At 48.7% G+C, this 14,269-nt stretch overlaps 1 protein-coding gene across 2 annotated transcripts in view; it reads right to left on the reverse strand.

The window, feature by feature from the left end:
* Positions 1–282: 282 nt before the first annotated feature.
* Positions 283–14,269, reverse strand: part of NF2 (NF2, moesin-ezrin-radixin like (MERLIN) tumor suppressor) — a 94,241-nt gene continuing 80,254 nt past the window's right edge. The window contains exons 16-17 of one of the 2 annotated variants that reach the window (XM_065417846.1): positions 13,754–13,798; positions 283–354 (exon numbers count right to left, since the gene is read on the reverse strand). In XM_065417846.1, coding sequence (XP_065273918.1) covers positions 13,763–13,798 — 36 coding nt within the window. In that variant the 3' untranslated portion in view covers positions 283–354; positions 13,754–13,762. Of the gene's footprint in view, positions 355–13,685; positions 13,799–14,269 lie in introns of those variants that run through there. The other variant, XM_065417847.1, reaches the window with a different exon arrangement.

Genomic DNA, 14,269 nt, shown 5'->3' on the forward strand with positions numbered 1-14,269 from the left:
CAAGGGATACACAGCTCTGCATTATAAAGGGCAGAAGAGGGTAGCTAGTTAAAAACCTACAAGGGGGATTAGGATACACTAAACTAGAGATCATCACGCTGAAATCCACGGACAGCTGACGGACCAAGTCCATTGCACAGGAGCAGCATCATGTCCCAGAATGCACTCAGCCAGCATGTAGAGGGGCTGCGTTCCTGGCTCCCCAGCCATTGGGATGTGCCTATATGGCCTTGCTGAAGGAGGTTCTGGCTGGCAAGTGGCTGGCTCGCTGGAAGCAGCAGTGCAGGATGGTTGGGTCACCCCCTAGAGCTCCTCGAAGAAGGCCACACGGGACTTGGTGCTCTGCAAGGTGAGCTGCAAGAGAGTTGAGAGAGAGAGAGACTGAAGAAAGAGCTTGACCTGCTTTCCCATCAGCCCTGCACAATGCTATCCCAATACATTCTGGGGGACTGCAACATACCACAGGAGTATAGGTTCAGAGGCCTGATACACAGAAGTGCTGAGCACCTGCATGTACCGATGAGGTCCGTTGGTACTGCTGGTGTTCAGAAAGGCTGTTCCAGATTACAAACACTGATCAAACATTTACAGCCTTCCCCTTTTCCGCATCCGAGAACAGTCTTACAGCAGGAGAGCACTGGCAGTCTGATCAGACACAGAAAACACCTCAAGGGTCCTGAAACATTCTGGCCAGCTGTTGACACATGAGCATCTCCTACAGAAGAGGCTTCTGAGTAACACACCTTCTAATGCACTTTTGCATGAGGCATGTCACTGAGATGGGGGGTGTTTTCAGTCAGCACTGTAGTTCAGAATTACTTAGATTAGCTGTTTATCATGTCTGTTCCTCTAAGTCGGGTGATGGAACTGGATTCCCCCGGAAGCTGGTTGGTGAGACTTGGGTAGGGTCTAGACTCACTTGGCCACTATCAGTTGTGGAACTACAATGAGACACCTGCTGTAGCAGCCAGGGGAAGGAGACAGGCACGAATTCCCCATCACTCAGCCCAGAGAGTATCCTGGAGCCAAGATTCCATCTAGCCAAGATAGCAGGAGGGAGGAGGTACAGGAAGAGCATTTAAATGAAGTGCCATTGGAGGAACATCTCAGAAGATGAGTCCATCAATGAGACCTACTCTCTCCTACCTAGACAGCTGATGAAATCTCCCGGCTTGGGCCTTCTTCACCTCACCAACGACAAGGGCCCAAGATCTCTCCAGGCCACCCCACTTTGTGAGTGGCAGAGAAAGAATCTCTCAGACCAAAGCTACCACGTTGAGACCATAAGTCTGCATAGCCCTTCCCTCTCCCACATCAGCACATGACCTGCCCCACACACTGCTATGCAACCCCAGGCAGGGATCCCAGGCACTCTAGGATTCCCAAGCTAAGCTACTGGCTGTGGACTTTGCTATTTTAGCAAGTTCTTAAGTATTCAGCAGACTTCTCTACTGTGCTGGAACCACAGGAGTCCACCATGGTCTATGCCTTGCAGCACCTCTCTGGCTGGGGATATTAACTGCATGATCAGCCTCAGTTTCCACTGTGCTGCGCAGAAAGAGGAAAGATTTTTTTGTCCCCATTTCTTCGGCCACTGGCCTGCTGGCTGGGGAACTGCAGCTCACCCCAGCCATTGCTAGACATCCCTGCAAGAGATGTGTGTGGGGTGGGCGTGTCCCTGCACTGCTCCTGGGAGCCTGGCAGTGGAAATGGCTGGGGCTCAGGGGGAGGAGCTCTTTGGGGAGCCAGTAAAGATGCCTGCTCAGGGCTCGCAGTCAGAGAGCAGGAGGAGCCAGAGCTGGAGTCAGGAATGGGGCGGTGCCAAGCTGCTATTTACAAACAGCCTTTCAGAACAGCTGCATGGATTTTAGACCCGCTCCCTTAGCCTACCCTGCCTGATACTACTGAGGCCCCAGTTAGAGACACCCTCCCACTTTGGTGTAAAAGGGAAGCCAGCCTCAATGGCTCCTCTCTCCAATTCCTTAAGTGTCCATTGCCATCCCAGCCTCCCTTCTTTCCCAAAGGGGGTCTCCAGCAGCGATACCTGGGCAGGGGATACAGGAGGGGAGCAGCAGGCTAGGACGTGCAGCAGGCTTTAGCAGACTTAGTAGATACCGATAGTTGCACTCTGTGTTTTTTGACAACTCTCATCTGAAGAGAAGGGTGCTGCATGGCAACAGAATAAATTAACGTAATTAATTAATGTAATTAACATTGCTGCAGCATCTAGGTTTGTTATATCATGGAGAAAATGGGGCCCTGCGGTGGGTCAGATCCTGCTTCTAGTGAAGTCACTAGGAGTTTTGCATTGAGTGAACAGGAGCAGGACTGGCTCCCTGTATGCTCACTAGGCGGCAGATAGTTTACAAGCCTGGATCACCGAGTGCTGAAAGCCCTGTCCAAGGAGCTGCCTCGCTGCAAGCCATGGCACGTTAGGGTGGGGATGAACAATTAAAATTCACCAGTTTGAACCATTTTCCTCCCCCTCCCGTTTACAGGGGAACTTGGAGGCTCTCTGCTGAAAGTCTGGTGGGAACACTCCACATTCACTAAAACATGAGAGGCAGGAACAGCAGGCAGTCAGCTGAATGCGTGACCGGTTGGAGGTCTACAGGGAGTTCAGAAGGCAGCAGGCCAGGCAAACTGACTCATGGGGCCAGTGTTCGATCCTGCTGCCACCCATGCTGGGGTTCTTTGCGTTGTTTGGGGATAGTTTAGTGCATTCTCCTCTTGAGAACGGTGCTCCCAAAGCCAGGGTCCAACTAGCTATGCTGAGAAGAGTCAAATACTATGTATTATTTGCTGATCTCAAGCAAGAAGTTTAGTGCAGTTCAGTCCTGCTACCCCAAAACTAGGGGAATGGGGGTTCAGGTGGAGACTGTCAAGTACTCCCTCTCCACCACCTCTGCAATGCACAGATCCACAGCCTGATTTTAAGAGGGGCAGAGCTCTTCTATCTCCTACTGAAGCTTCAGGTCTCAAGCCCCTCTGACAGTGAGCCCACTTGTCACTGCTTACTATAGCTGCGAGCCACAGCTGCCTCAGCTGGCAGGCCCCTTCTTCAAACCTCCTCAACAAATCCCTCACCTGAGAGCAGCCTGCTCTTATTTAGGGCCAGATCCTGCAAAGAGCTGAGCATCTTTGACTCCCACTGAAGGCAGGAGGAGCGGAGGACACGCAGCACCTCTGAGAGCACTTTCTCCATTGCAGGGCAGGGAATGTGTCTCATCTCTGTCTGGGAAGCAGCAGCAGATTATTTATGCTGCCATAGAGGGTATTTATAAAATAATACCCCGGCAAGAACCACCACTCAGTCTTCTTTGGAAACAAGACCCTAAGCAGGAAGATAAAGGAAACACCAGGGCCCCACAAGGAAGTCACTATACTTAAATACAGTTACAGAAACAAGTGCCCTAGGACAACTGCCGCCTTCTAAACAGCAGTTGAATCAGTAACTGAGCTGGGGAGAGACCAAAGCAGCTGACGCAGGGAGTCCACAGAATCCAGTGCTCAATGGAGGTGGTTTAGACTCAGATGGATTTACTGATGTGCCTGTAGTTGAGGGATGGGCATTTTGCTGAGACAGGGATCTTAGGTCCGGATCACCATACAATACAGTTTAACCGCACCCCCTTGTCCCTTACTCAATAATTCCCGACGGCTCCAATTCCATTCAGAAAACCTGTATTGCAAGGAAAATGACTGCAGGGGCTTAACGTCCTCTACTGGAACGTTTCCAATCATACCCAGGGCCAGAGTGTACTCAAACAGCCAACTCCTCATCTTCCAAGCATCAGTCAGTTCCTTGGTTAAGAATTGCCTCCTGCTTCTCCCAGGGACCAGCTGGTCCCATCCACACACTAGGGAGAAGAAAGACTCATTCTACTGGCAAGCCACTTCCCTTGCAAAGCCCTGGCCCTCCTCAAGACACTTGCAGGATTAAATGTTGCAATTAATTTGCATGAGGCAGGAAGAGGAAAAGGCACGCAGCTCTACAGGAGAAACACTCTCACCGAGATCCAGCAAGAACTAAACCTGGTCTCTTGCGATCAAGTAGTGCTGTTAGCCAATCATTACAATAAAAGAGGGTTAAGGGTAATGCTGGGCACTGGGAGAAGCAGGAGGGCAGCAGAATACCTGCTCTAGGTCAATCTCAGTCCTGGACTTCCCATGAAGAAATGCTGTTTACAGCAGTGGACAACCTTCACAGATGTATGCTCGTTTATGGCTAGACACTGCAATATGCCAACAAGTGGGATCAGCTTGCAAAAGCAAATATAATCCCCCTAATGCCAGTTTAGTTCACTGGGTTCTTCCTTCCCTTGGAGCAAAGCCTCTGCTGCCATAATACTCCCTCTGAATCATTCTAGTCCAAACTCTACTGGCTGTGAGCAGGGGTGAAGAAGAGAGGGGTCAGCTGAGCAGTAAGAAAAAGCAGGGAAATTATTTCAGGAAAACACTCTCCACTAGAGAGTTGCAGAAGGGTTAGTCAAAACTAGATGGCTTGTGTATCTGCAGAGTCCATTTGATGTATTTATTTTTGCAGAAGTAGCTCTCCGCTCCAAAGAGAGGAGCCTCTCTCTCCTCCTACCATGCCCTGATCAGACAATCATTCACTAGGGTTTGCTGGTTTTCCCCCTCAGCTGAGCAGGAGCAAGAGAAGACACGCCACCGCCTCTGAGCATCTTGGTCTAGCAAAGGGTTAACTCAGCTTGAAGCAATTCATCATCCCTTCCCATTAGGCTCATAGCTGGGAGAACAGGAATGGCCTGGGGGTAAAGGTTCCCATGAGCTTCCAATCCCAGTCACATGCAAATCCTTTGGTTGGGGCTGCCATCAAGGTACTGCTCAATTAAAGAAGAAATATTGGAAGCCCTTAATTGGATCAAGACACACAAAGAAACCCTGGCCTATAGGAAGATGACTGACTGAAAAGTGCTACTCAGAGAGACCACCACGAACTTAGTGCTCAGATACTTCAGTGAAAAGGGCCAGTTAAGAACATTGATTTAAGGTGAAGGGAAATATATAATGTTTCCCTCAAGTTTAAGAGGGAGATTCTGACCTATTCGGATTCAACTCTCCACTGTTGTTGATACCTTCTGATGTATGTGGGCTTTTCCATCAGTTCCCTTCCCCCTCTGTGTTTCTAGTAACACCTTAAACTAACACAATCACTCTTTTTGCAGCAGCCTCAGAGCTGAAGGCAGCACAAGTCTGGGTAAATGCTGCTGCAAATCTGGACAGGGCATAGGAAAGCACAGCAATGAGCGGATCCTACATAGATGCAAGGAGAAAAAAGAAATCTAGCTCTGTTCTATCCTTCTAGGCATTAACACCACTCAGTGCTTGATTAATGCTTTTGATCTGTAAATCTCACATCACTTTTCCTGAGCAGACCTGCATTGCTCTCCCCATTTAATATATAAGGAAACTGAGGCACAGAGCAATGAGGTGACTTGCTCAAGGTCACAAAGTGAGCCAATGGGAGACCTGGAAACAGAATGCAGGTGTCCTGTAACCTCCTGGGTTGGGTCAGCTACTGCAGGTTCTAGCATAATGGCCACAATGGCCAGGAGACACAGGCCATACATCAAAGTACAGCACTGAGCAATGAGGGCCAAGTTTTGCCCGGTTACATTCGATTTCTGTGGAACTTGCACCAGTAGAACAGAGTCGAATTTGGCCAGAGATCCCATATATACATTGAATTGGCTGTACTAGAACAGACCAACCGGGTCACTGTTTGGGTCAATGGTTAATGCTGGGTGTTCTGAGAAAGCCATAAACCTGCTCATAATTCCATGGAGAAAAATTCTTTCCTGACCCCATCTTACGCCCACATGCAGGAGTTGGGAAGCCTCACACTTATCCTCCTAGCTGGTGTAACCTAGAGGGCCCCATACTAATGGTAGGTAGGTTATTCCAGGCAGTGAGGGTTCACCATCCTGTTAGCCTGCTGAAGGCCCCGGCTGCAATTCCACTCCAGGAATCCAGACAGCAGTGCAAGGTTGCTCCACCCCTATTACTCTAGGTGTGGGGACAACTCTTGACAGCCATCAGCAGGCTCTCACAAATTGGGAGTAGCTTCCACCAGACCCTGGGGCTAACCCACATCTCTCATCCAGCTGCCCTCTCACATCTGATTAAAATCTGTCGTGTGAATAACACAGAAGGAATTTAAGTTTGCTCTTGACTGAGCAGACTGTTACTTTCTGTCAGCGATGGCATCCTGCTCCTGGACAGAAAACTTTTTAAAGAGCTTGTAAATATATTTATTACTGTTCTTCCGCTGTGGAGAAATTCCAGAAGGGCTGCGTTTGGTTGGCTCCCCTCCCCCACCTCCGGCATCAATAAGAAATGCTCAGGTGAATAAGCTCAGGGAAGCTCTGATCCCAGGCAGTGTTTCGCCAATCAGCCTGCCTATTGCTTTTGACAGCCACCGTGCTGCACGCTGCCCAGAGAGCTGCACACTCACTCTGGAGTCGCACGTAGCAATTGCATCCAGACTGCAAGTGGCATGACAAAGCCTGACACATCCACTCAAGTAAAAAGAAGGTCAGAGCCAATGAAGGCTCTGTCCCCAGCTTCTGCAGAGAGGAAACAAGCCTGACGCATCATACTGAGCACTGCTGCGTGGCCAGAGGACTTATGTAAGTGGGAGGTGCAGTAGGATTCCTTGAACCAAGCTTGTTTTCATTTTATTTCTGCTGCAAAAGAGACAGGCACCAGGTATCTGGGAAATCCCACTCCCTATTCTGGGAACCACCAGTTTCACTCTTACCTGCCCTGCATCATGGTTATATAAAAGTAGGAGACTGCAGTACTCCCTATGGCCAGTATTCCTACACTGCTGCCCATAGCCAGGAACAGCTGACAGCTGCCGCTGTTTTTACACCATTCCCTATAGCACTCCTAAGTCCGGCAACTAAAACTGAGAGGCGCCCCATCACTTCCCCCCACTGCCTGTCTGGTACTAGTTTAGCTGTTAGCAACAACTCCAGCACCTCCTATCTGGAAAGCCTGGCCCTGGATCAGCTGCAAGCTCTCTCTGCTGCCCTCCTAAAGCATTCCATACACCGATTCCATTTCCCCATGGTGATGCAAGAATAAATAAATATCTATGTGTAACATAAGATTGTGCAGCCAAAGCCGAGTGATTAAGAGCAAATTACATTTTCGTCAGTGCAGAGAGAAAATTGATTTACAAGGCAGTATTATGATAATCTCCTTCTTGCAGGAAGGGGAGGGGGGGATGGACTCCACAACATACTACTAGAGCCATCAAAGAAAATGTAGAGGGAGAGAGGAAGGGCAATTAGGCAGCTAGAGCTAAAATGCATCAAGAGAAGGAAAAGAGAACATGGACATTGATTCCCTGTCTCTCTTTGCTGGGGCTTTGCAGAGCGTCTGCCTTTATCCAGGAGTTCCAGATTTTTTATTTGGATTTTGAAGCAAACAATAAGTCCCTCACATCCAAACCCATTTTACAGCAGCTAACCCAATAACTCCATGTGCAGAACTTCTGCTGGCACAGCAAAATCATGTGGCATTGAAATGAGACCACCAAATCCATTTACACACCCTCCCCAATGTACTGGAGATTAAGGGTTGGAAGGAGGAGGGGAGGAGGTACTGGGAATAAAATGCTACTCTTTTAGGGCAGGAGCTTGAGCCTCCAGGCATGGAGTCTGTTTACAGCACAAGGATGCCGCAAACCCACCAAGAAGCTATGGGGAAAAAATAAAAGCCTGGAAACACGTGATAAACATACCCTTTTTGCTCAGGGGTACAAAAGAGGGGACAGAGGAGGCTTCTGCTTTATGGGATGCTCATATTAACAGCCCGGTTTTAAATAGCAATTTCCTTACCTGTGCTACAAGCACCACCTCAATGACTGCAACAGAGAATTCTCATTTCATGGTTTATGCTGCATCCCTGCCAGCCTCAAGGGACGAGTGACCTATACCCCCCAAGAGAGGCAGGTCTTACCCCCAGCACTCCATTCCAGGCATGGCATGGCACATCTTCAGATTGTTGGTAGAGCTACATTCTCTATTAAATCATAAATTCAAAACACTGTACACAGCAATCACTCTCTCTCTCTTCCCCTTGCTTCCCATTCCATTCCCACATCTGCCCTTCTTAGTCTCCACTTCTAGCTGGATGCTTTAACTTTCCCTCTCTATTTTAAAGACTCCCATCGTTTTTCCTCTCCCCCACCCCCATTTTCTACTCCCCTTGGTGATCTCTCTATTTCTATTGCTCCCACACCACCTTTACTCCTCTCAGGACGGGGGACAGAGCACAGGTCTTCCTTGTCCTCCCAACTCGGGTGAGGAATGTGTTGAATGGGAGCAGATGAAAGTCAATTTGCAGGTGATACCTTCCAAACACTGGCAAGATGACAGCCCTGATTTTACTTGTTGCATTTCATTCAGTGTGAACAAGAAAAAAAAGCTAGTCAGTTTCCTTTATGTTTCTAGTCCAGGGGCGGGCAAACTTTTTGGCCCAAGGGCCACATCGGGTTTCGGAAACTGTATGGAGGGCCGGTTAAGGGAGGGGGTCATCCCCCCCCCCCCAGGACTCCTGCCCCATCTAACCCCCCTTCCCTGATGCCCCCTAGACCCCTGCCCCATCCATACACTCCCTGTCCCCTGACTGCCCCTGGATCCCTGACGCCCCATCCAACCCCATCTCTTTTTCCTGACGGCCCCCCCGGGACCCCTGCCCCATCCAACCACCCCTTATCCTTGTCCCGACTGCCCCCTGCCGCCCCATCCAACCCCCCTTCCTTCCTGACTGCCCCCCAGGACCCCTGCCCCGACCCCTATCCACACCCCTGCCCCCTGACCACCACCCCGAACTCCCCTGCCCTCTATCCAACCCCCCCCCCCCGCTCTATGCCTCCGTGCCCGCTGCCTGGAGCGCCAGTGGCTGGCGGCGCTACAGCCGCGCCGCCCGGCTGCAGCCAGGCCACACCGCCACCACCACGCAGCACAGAGCACTGGGTCAGGCCGGGCTCTGCAACTGCGCTGCTCCAGGAGCTCACAGCCCCGCCGCCAAGAGCATTGCGCTGGCGGTGGAATGAGCGAGCTGAGACTGCAGGGGAGGAGGGACAGCAGGGAAGGGGCCGGGGGCCAGTCTCCCGGGCCAGGAGCTCAGGGACCGGGCAGGACGGTCCCGTGGGCCAGATGTGGCCCGCGGGCCGTAGTTTGCCCACCTCTGTTCTAGTCAGTTTCACTCTCTGGCTCAGAGGAGGTCTAGAGCACATGGCTGTTAAAGCTGGTGCCTTGTCTACGCAAATACTCAAACCAATGAAGCTGCATCAGGTAGCCATGATGGGAAATAAAAGGTTAGTGCGGATATGGCCTTATGGGACCCCTAGATATGCTCCACAGGCCTGATTTTCAGCTGTACTCCTTTGACTTGCCCGGCTTGCACCTTTCCTTCTGTTTTAGTCTTTAGGGAGATGGTAGTGTGAAGTAGGGATTGCTCTTACAGGGATGTTACCCTGCAGTCACACGCTCCTCTTTTTGCTGCCAGAAGGTGTGTTTGTAGGTGGCAAGGGGGAGGGATAGCTCAGTGGTTTGAGCATTGGCCTGCTAAACCCAGGGTTGTGAGTTCAATCCTTGAGGGGGCCATTTAGGGAACTGGGGTAAAAATCTGTCTGGGGATTGGTCCTGCTTTGAGCAGGGGGTTGGACTAGATGACCTCCTGAGGTCCCTTCCAACCCTGAGATTCTATGTTTCTATGACTGCATTGTTAACATGCACATTACCAGTGTCAATGTGAGGGCTCTGGCAGGGGACTGTCAAGAGGAATACACAAAAGTAAGTTAATCTATAAGTTTGACTCCTGACTCTGAACCTGACTTGCCCCTTCCATTCCTCGATATCCAGTCAGCTTCCAGATATCCAAACTAGCAGAACATGTTATACTTGGAGCTATGCAGCAGGGCTACCATCCCCGACACAAAGTAAGCAAGGCCAGCCTATTGATGGTAAATAATTGACGATTGAAGTGGGCTACCAAAACTCCAGTTGACAACACAGAGAGGGCTCTTCACAAATAGAAGACAAATTTTATGTATTTACTTGCACTTTCAGAGCTCTAGAAAGGAATGAATCAGCTGTTGACTGTGCTGGTACAAAACAACCATTACACAGTCAGCAATAGCTTACACACAACCATGGACATCAGGATCAGCTTTTACTGAGCAAAGGAATGTCAACCTGGCCGAAAGGAATTACATCACTTCCCCTCAGAGTGCCATGGGATCTCCAAGCTCCACCTGAGGATCCCATCGGAGAATGAAGCAAGGTGTAAGTCAAGGTGCAATCACTGAATGGAAACCCTGGGCACTGGAAGACATGGCAGCTGCATGAAAAGAGATTCTGACACTAAGAGACTAATCCCATTTGCAGAACTACCAAATCACTGACTAAAAACAAGACTACTGCTCTAGGAACAGACAATGCCTAGCTCTCAGACTGGGTACTTCACAGGGGGTCATTGTGATAGGTGGAGAAATCCAGGCAAGAGAAAAGCAAGTGGGGAAAAAAACCAACACCTCAACAAATTCTGTTAAATCCTGTTGACATTAAGCAGAGCTTTGTTACCTGTCCTGAGGGGCCCCTTAAGTCAAAGAGTGTGGAGAAGAGAAAATGCCTTGAGTTTTTTATTCCGCAGAAGTCTAAGAAGCAAACCCTCCTGAAGCTGAGCCAGCTGGAGTTAGTAGAGCCAATTGGCATCAGAGAGAACAAGATACATGGGAAGGAAATCAGTTTCCAGATGAGGTGCCTGTGCTGTGCCCACAGAGCTCATAAAAAGGGATTAGCATGTTAACCACATAATTAAACATGAAAAATTTAGCAGGCATCTTCAAAGGCAGGCAACAAAAACCCAGGGGTCATAAAAACAACATTTGCTGTGAATCAGGTTTAATTACAGGAGAGGCTCCTTCCAGACCCAGAATTTCTTACAGTTGATGGATTATTTCTTTCAAGAACTATCAGTGCTTCATTTTATCCCAGTGTTGTGCCACAACTGGATTAAAAGATACTAGGTTTCTTAAAAATAACTGCAGATTAAGACATGGGACAGCAGGCTCCAACATAAATGTTCATCCAGCCCCACCTGACCACTTGACCCAAACCTTTCAGAGGGGTGACAAAAGCTGAATGAAGTCATTCAATGCCACTCTACACACTTTCATTTCATTTTTTTGGGCCTCTTTGGTCCTGAGGGCAGGAAATGCCAAAATACAATGAGAATGGCTTTTCTTGGAGCACCTGCAGTTCAGCCAGGAGCGGATTGCTTACACAAAATCTTGACTGAACGATTCACAGATGCAAGAGGTCTGGACAGCTCAAATAAGCACCCAGACCACCCCATTAACAATGCAGATCCAGGATCCAGGAGGGAACAGTCTATGGCTAGCACTTTAACCTGTATCACGTCATCCCTATGGTGAGCTCTAACTGAAAAGAATGCTCTCCACACAGTCAGCCTATAGATGCCACTCACACACCTAAGACTGGAGTTGCAGATTATTTAATAAAAGAAGCACTAATATTTTTTTCTACACTGACTGCTGCTACTTTTCGCACAGAGCAAACATCTTTGATTCAGAAATAGATCCTGCAACAACACGGATCAATTTGAAAAATAAAATAAGGCAAACTGAACATCCAGAAAGGTGAAATTCTGGGCATCTTTCTTTTCCCCCAGTTTTAGTAATAGTGTATCATTAAATAGGAAACAAACTAAAATACAATGATAAAATCAAATTCCAAATAATACTTAGCTCCCACACATCCATACAACTCTAAGCACTCTGAAAAGAACCATTATCCCCATTTTACAGATGGGGAAACTGAGGCACAGAGCAGTGGCGTCACTTGCCTAAGGTCAGCAGCAGAGCCAAAAAAAGCCAGGTCTCCTGATTCCAAGCCCAGTGCTCTATCCACAGGCAGCACTGCCTCCCAAGACTGAAGCTTCTCTTTCTGGTTTTGAATCAGGGGCCTTTCATGTGTTAGGCCAACCTGATCCCCTCTACACTACAGAACACTGCATTTCAAAATGAGTTTGCCAAGAAGCTTTCTGCTTGCATTTGAGAGGGGCTGCTAGTGTGGCAGGCAGTCTCAGAGTTTCTTCTTTCAATGCTACGATCAGGGCCTACTGCAGCCCTCCGGTGTCTGAAGATCAGGACACATCTGCTTTCTCTTTGGCTACGGTAAAGAGAGATACCACCTTTGAAGCTGTTTGAGGTATTAAAAGGGTCTTCATAAAGGCACACAAGTCAGTAAACTGCACACATGCCGCCACAGACTGAGGCTTCTCCAAGAGGCTAAGTCTTTAGAGAAAAGCACATATTGTAGACAACAGACATGGTGTTAACTGAGCAGGAGGCATTAGTACACTCGGAGAGAGGGAGTAGGGCAAGAGCATTGCAGCAGAAGGATGAAAGATGAGAAAGACAAAATTTGAGAGATGGTAGCATTAGTTTAGGCTGCAATGGTCACATTCTGCTCCCGTTGACTTCAGTGGAGTTGTGCACCTGTTATAGAGCAGAATTTGGCCCCTAGAGATTAGGGCAATAAAGAAAGATTAACTGGTGCCCTGTCCAGAGTCCTAGTCTTGCCATGCTAACCCCCATGGTACTAACACTGTGAAATGTAGGCATCGCTATGAAAGAGATTGAGGCAGTACTGCTGCTCAGCTAACATTCCATCAATAAAACAGTTTCCCAGAGGAAGCGGTGGAAGCACCATTACCAGAGTCATTTAAAACTGGACTGGATAGTGCCCTGGAGAACGGATTATAGGGGACAACTGTGCTCCCAAGGGGCTGGGCAAGATGGGACTTAAAAGGTCTTTTCCATTTCCAGGATTCTACAGGACTGCAGACAAGGAGCGAGAACGCGGTCCTTAAAACTGAGAATACCAGTCTCTGGGTACCAATTGTGGCGAACAATTCTAACTGTGTTAGTCTCATAGGACTAGCTTTAGCTGCACGCCTGCCTGGTTGATGCTTCCAGATACCGGCTGGCTTCAGTTGTTTCCCTTGACATTTCTCTTGAATAAGCAACTCTCAGCCGAGAGATGCTGACTCTACATTCACCGGCTGCTCTGCTCTGAGACAGAGCCATGGCTTCCGCAGGGCAGTTTTGAAGCACAAGTGGCAGCATCAAGAGTGAATTTAAGTTGAGGGTTTTTTTTGTTTTTTTTTTTTTAAACTCATGAATTTTCATCTGCAGCAAATGGAGGAGGAAGCAACTTCCACTTTACTTTGCAACACCCTGCAGAGTCTGCAAAGGGCATCCATTTCTCTGGTAGATTTCCACCCACATGCAGTGAAGTGGGATCAGGCATGTGAGGCATTCCACATTTAGTCCACTCCCCACTTACTGGCCCAGTTCAGCTTTCATCAAGGAGGACACCACCGAGACAGAGGACTTTGGACAGAAGTGAATAGACAAAAGCTGTGAACCCCACAGACAAGAGGAGCCAGAACAATCCTGCTGTCTATTACATGCTCTTCTGACCCATGTCAGGGGGGGTGGGACACGGCACTGGGTCTCACACTTGCAAAGCACGCTGCTGGGGTGGCTCAGGCTCATGGTGCACTTTGGGGGCTGCAGCACTGACCGTTGGCTAGAGCAGCATGGTTCCCAGGCAAGCTCATGCACAGGTTAGTATGACAGACGGCGATCCCATCACCACACACAAAGTACCTTGGAATAACCTACTTTGAAGTCTCAAATGCAGATAGGTCTTCTGCCCTGGGCTTGAGGCTAAACCAGCAAAGTAAAATGAACAAAAACAAAAAAACAAAACAAATTCCTCTGTGATTTGAGCAGCGCCAAGTCATTTGTGCAATCTGTACAGTTTGCCCGTCGGACTGGAGTGTTTAGCAGTGTCCAGGAGAGGTGAGGGAGTTATTAGTTAAGTAGGGAAAAACTATTGATATAATTTTCTATTTCAGGTGTCTCAAATCTCCCCTTCCATCATAGTGGTAAAGATTAAAGCCCTCCTCATACCCGGATGGCACGAAACAAGTTGTCTGAGTTTTTACTTTAACTCCTCCTGCTAACAGACACAATTTTTAAAAATCTTTGCTCCACTGGCTGAGATAATAAATAACAATAATCCCTAGCTCTTAGATAGTGCTGTTCATTGGTAGATCTCAAAAGCTCTTTATCAAGCGGGTCAGCAGCATTAGCTCCATTTTACAGATGGGGAAACTGAGCACAGGTGAAGTGACT

The sequence above is a fragment of the Emys orbicularis genome, chromosome 16, assembly GCF_028017835.1.
Source record: "Emys orbicularis isolate rEmyOrb1 chromosome 16, rEmyOrb1.hap1, whole genome shotgun sequence".
NCBI classification, from domain to species: Eukaryota; Metazoa; Chordata; order Testudines; family Emydidae; genus Emys; species Emys orbicularis.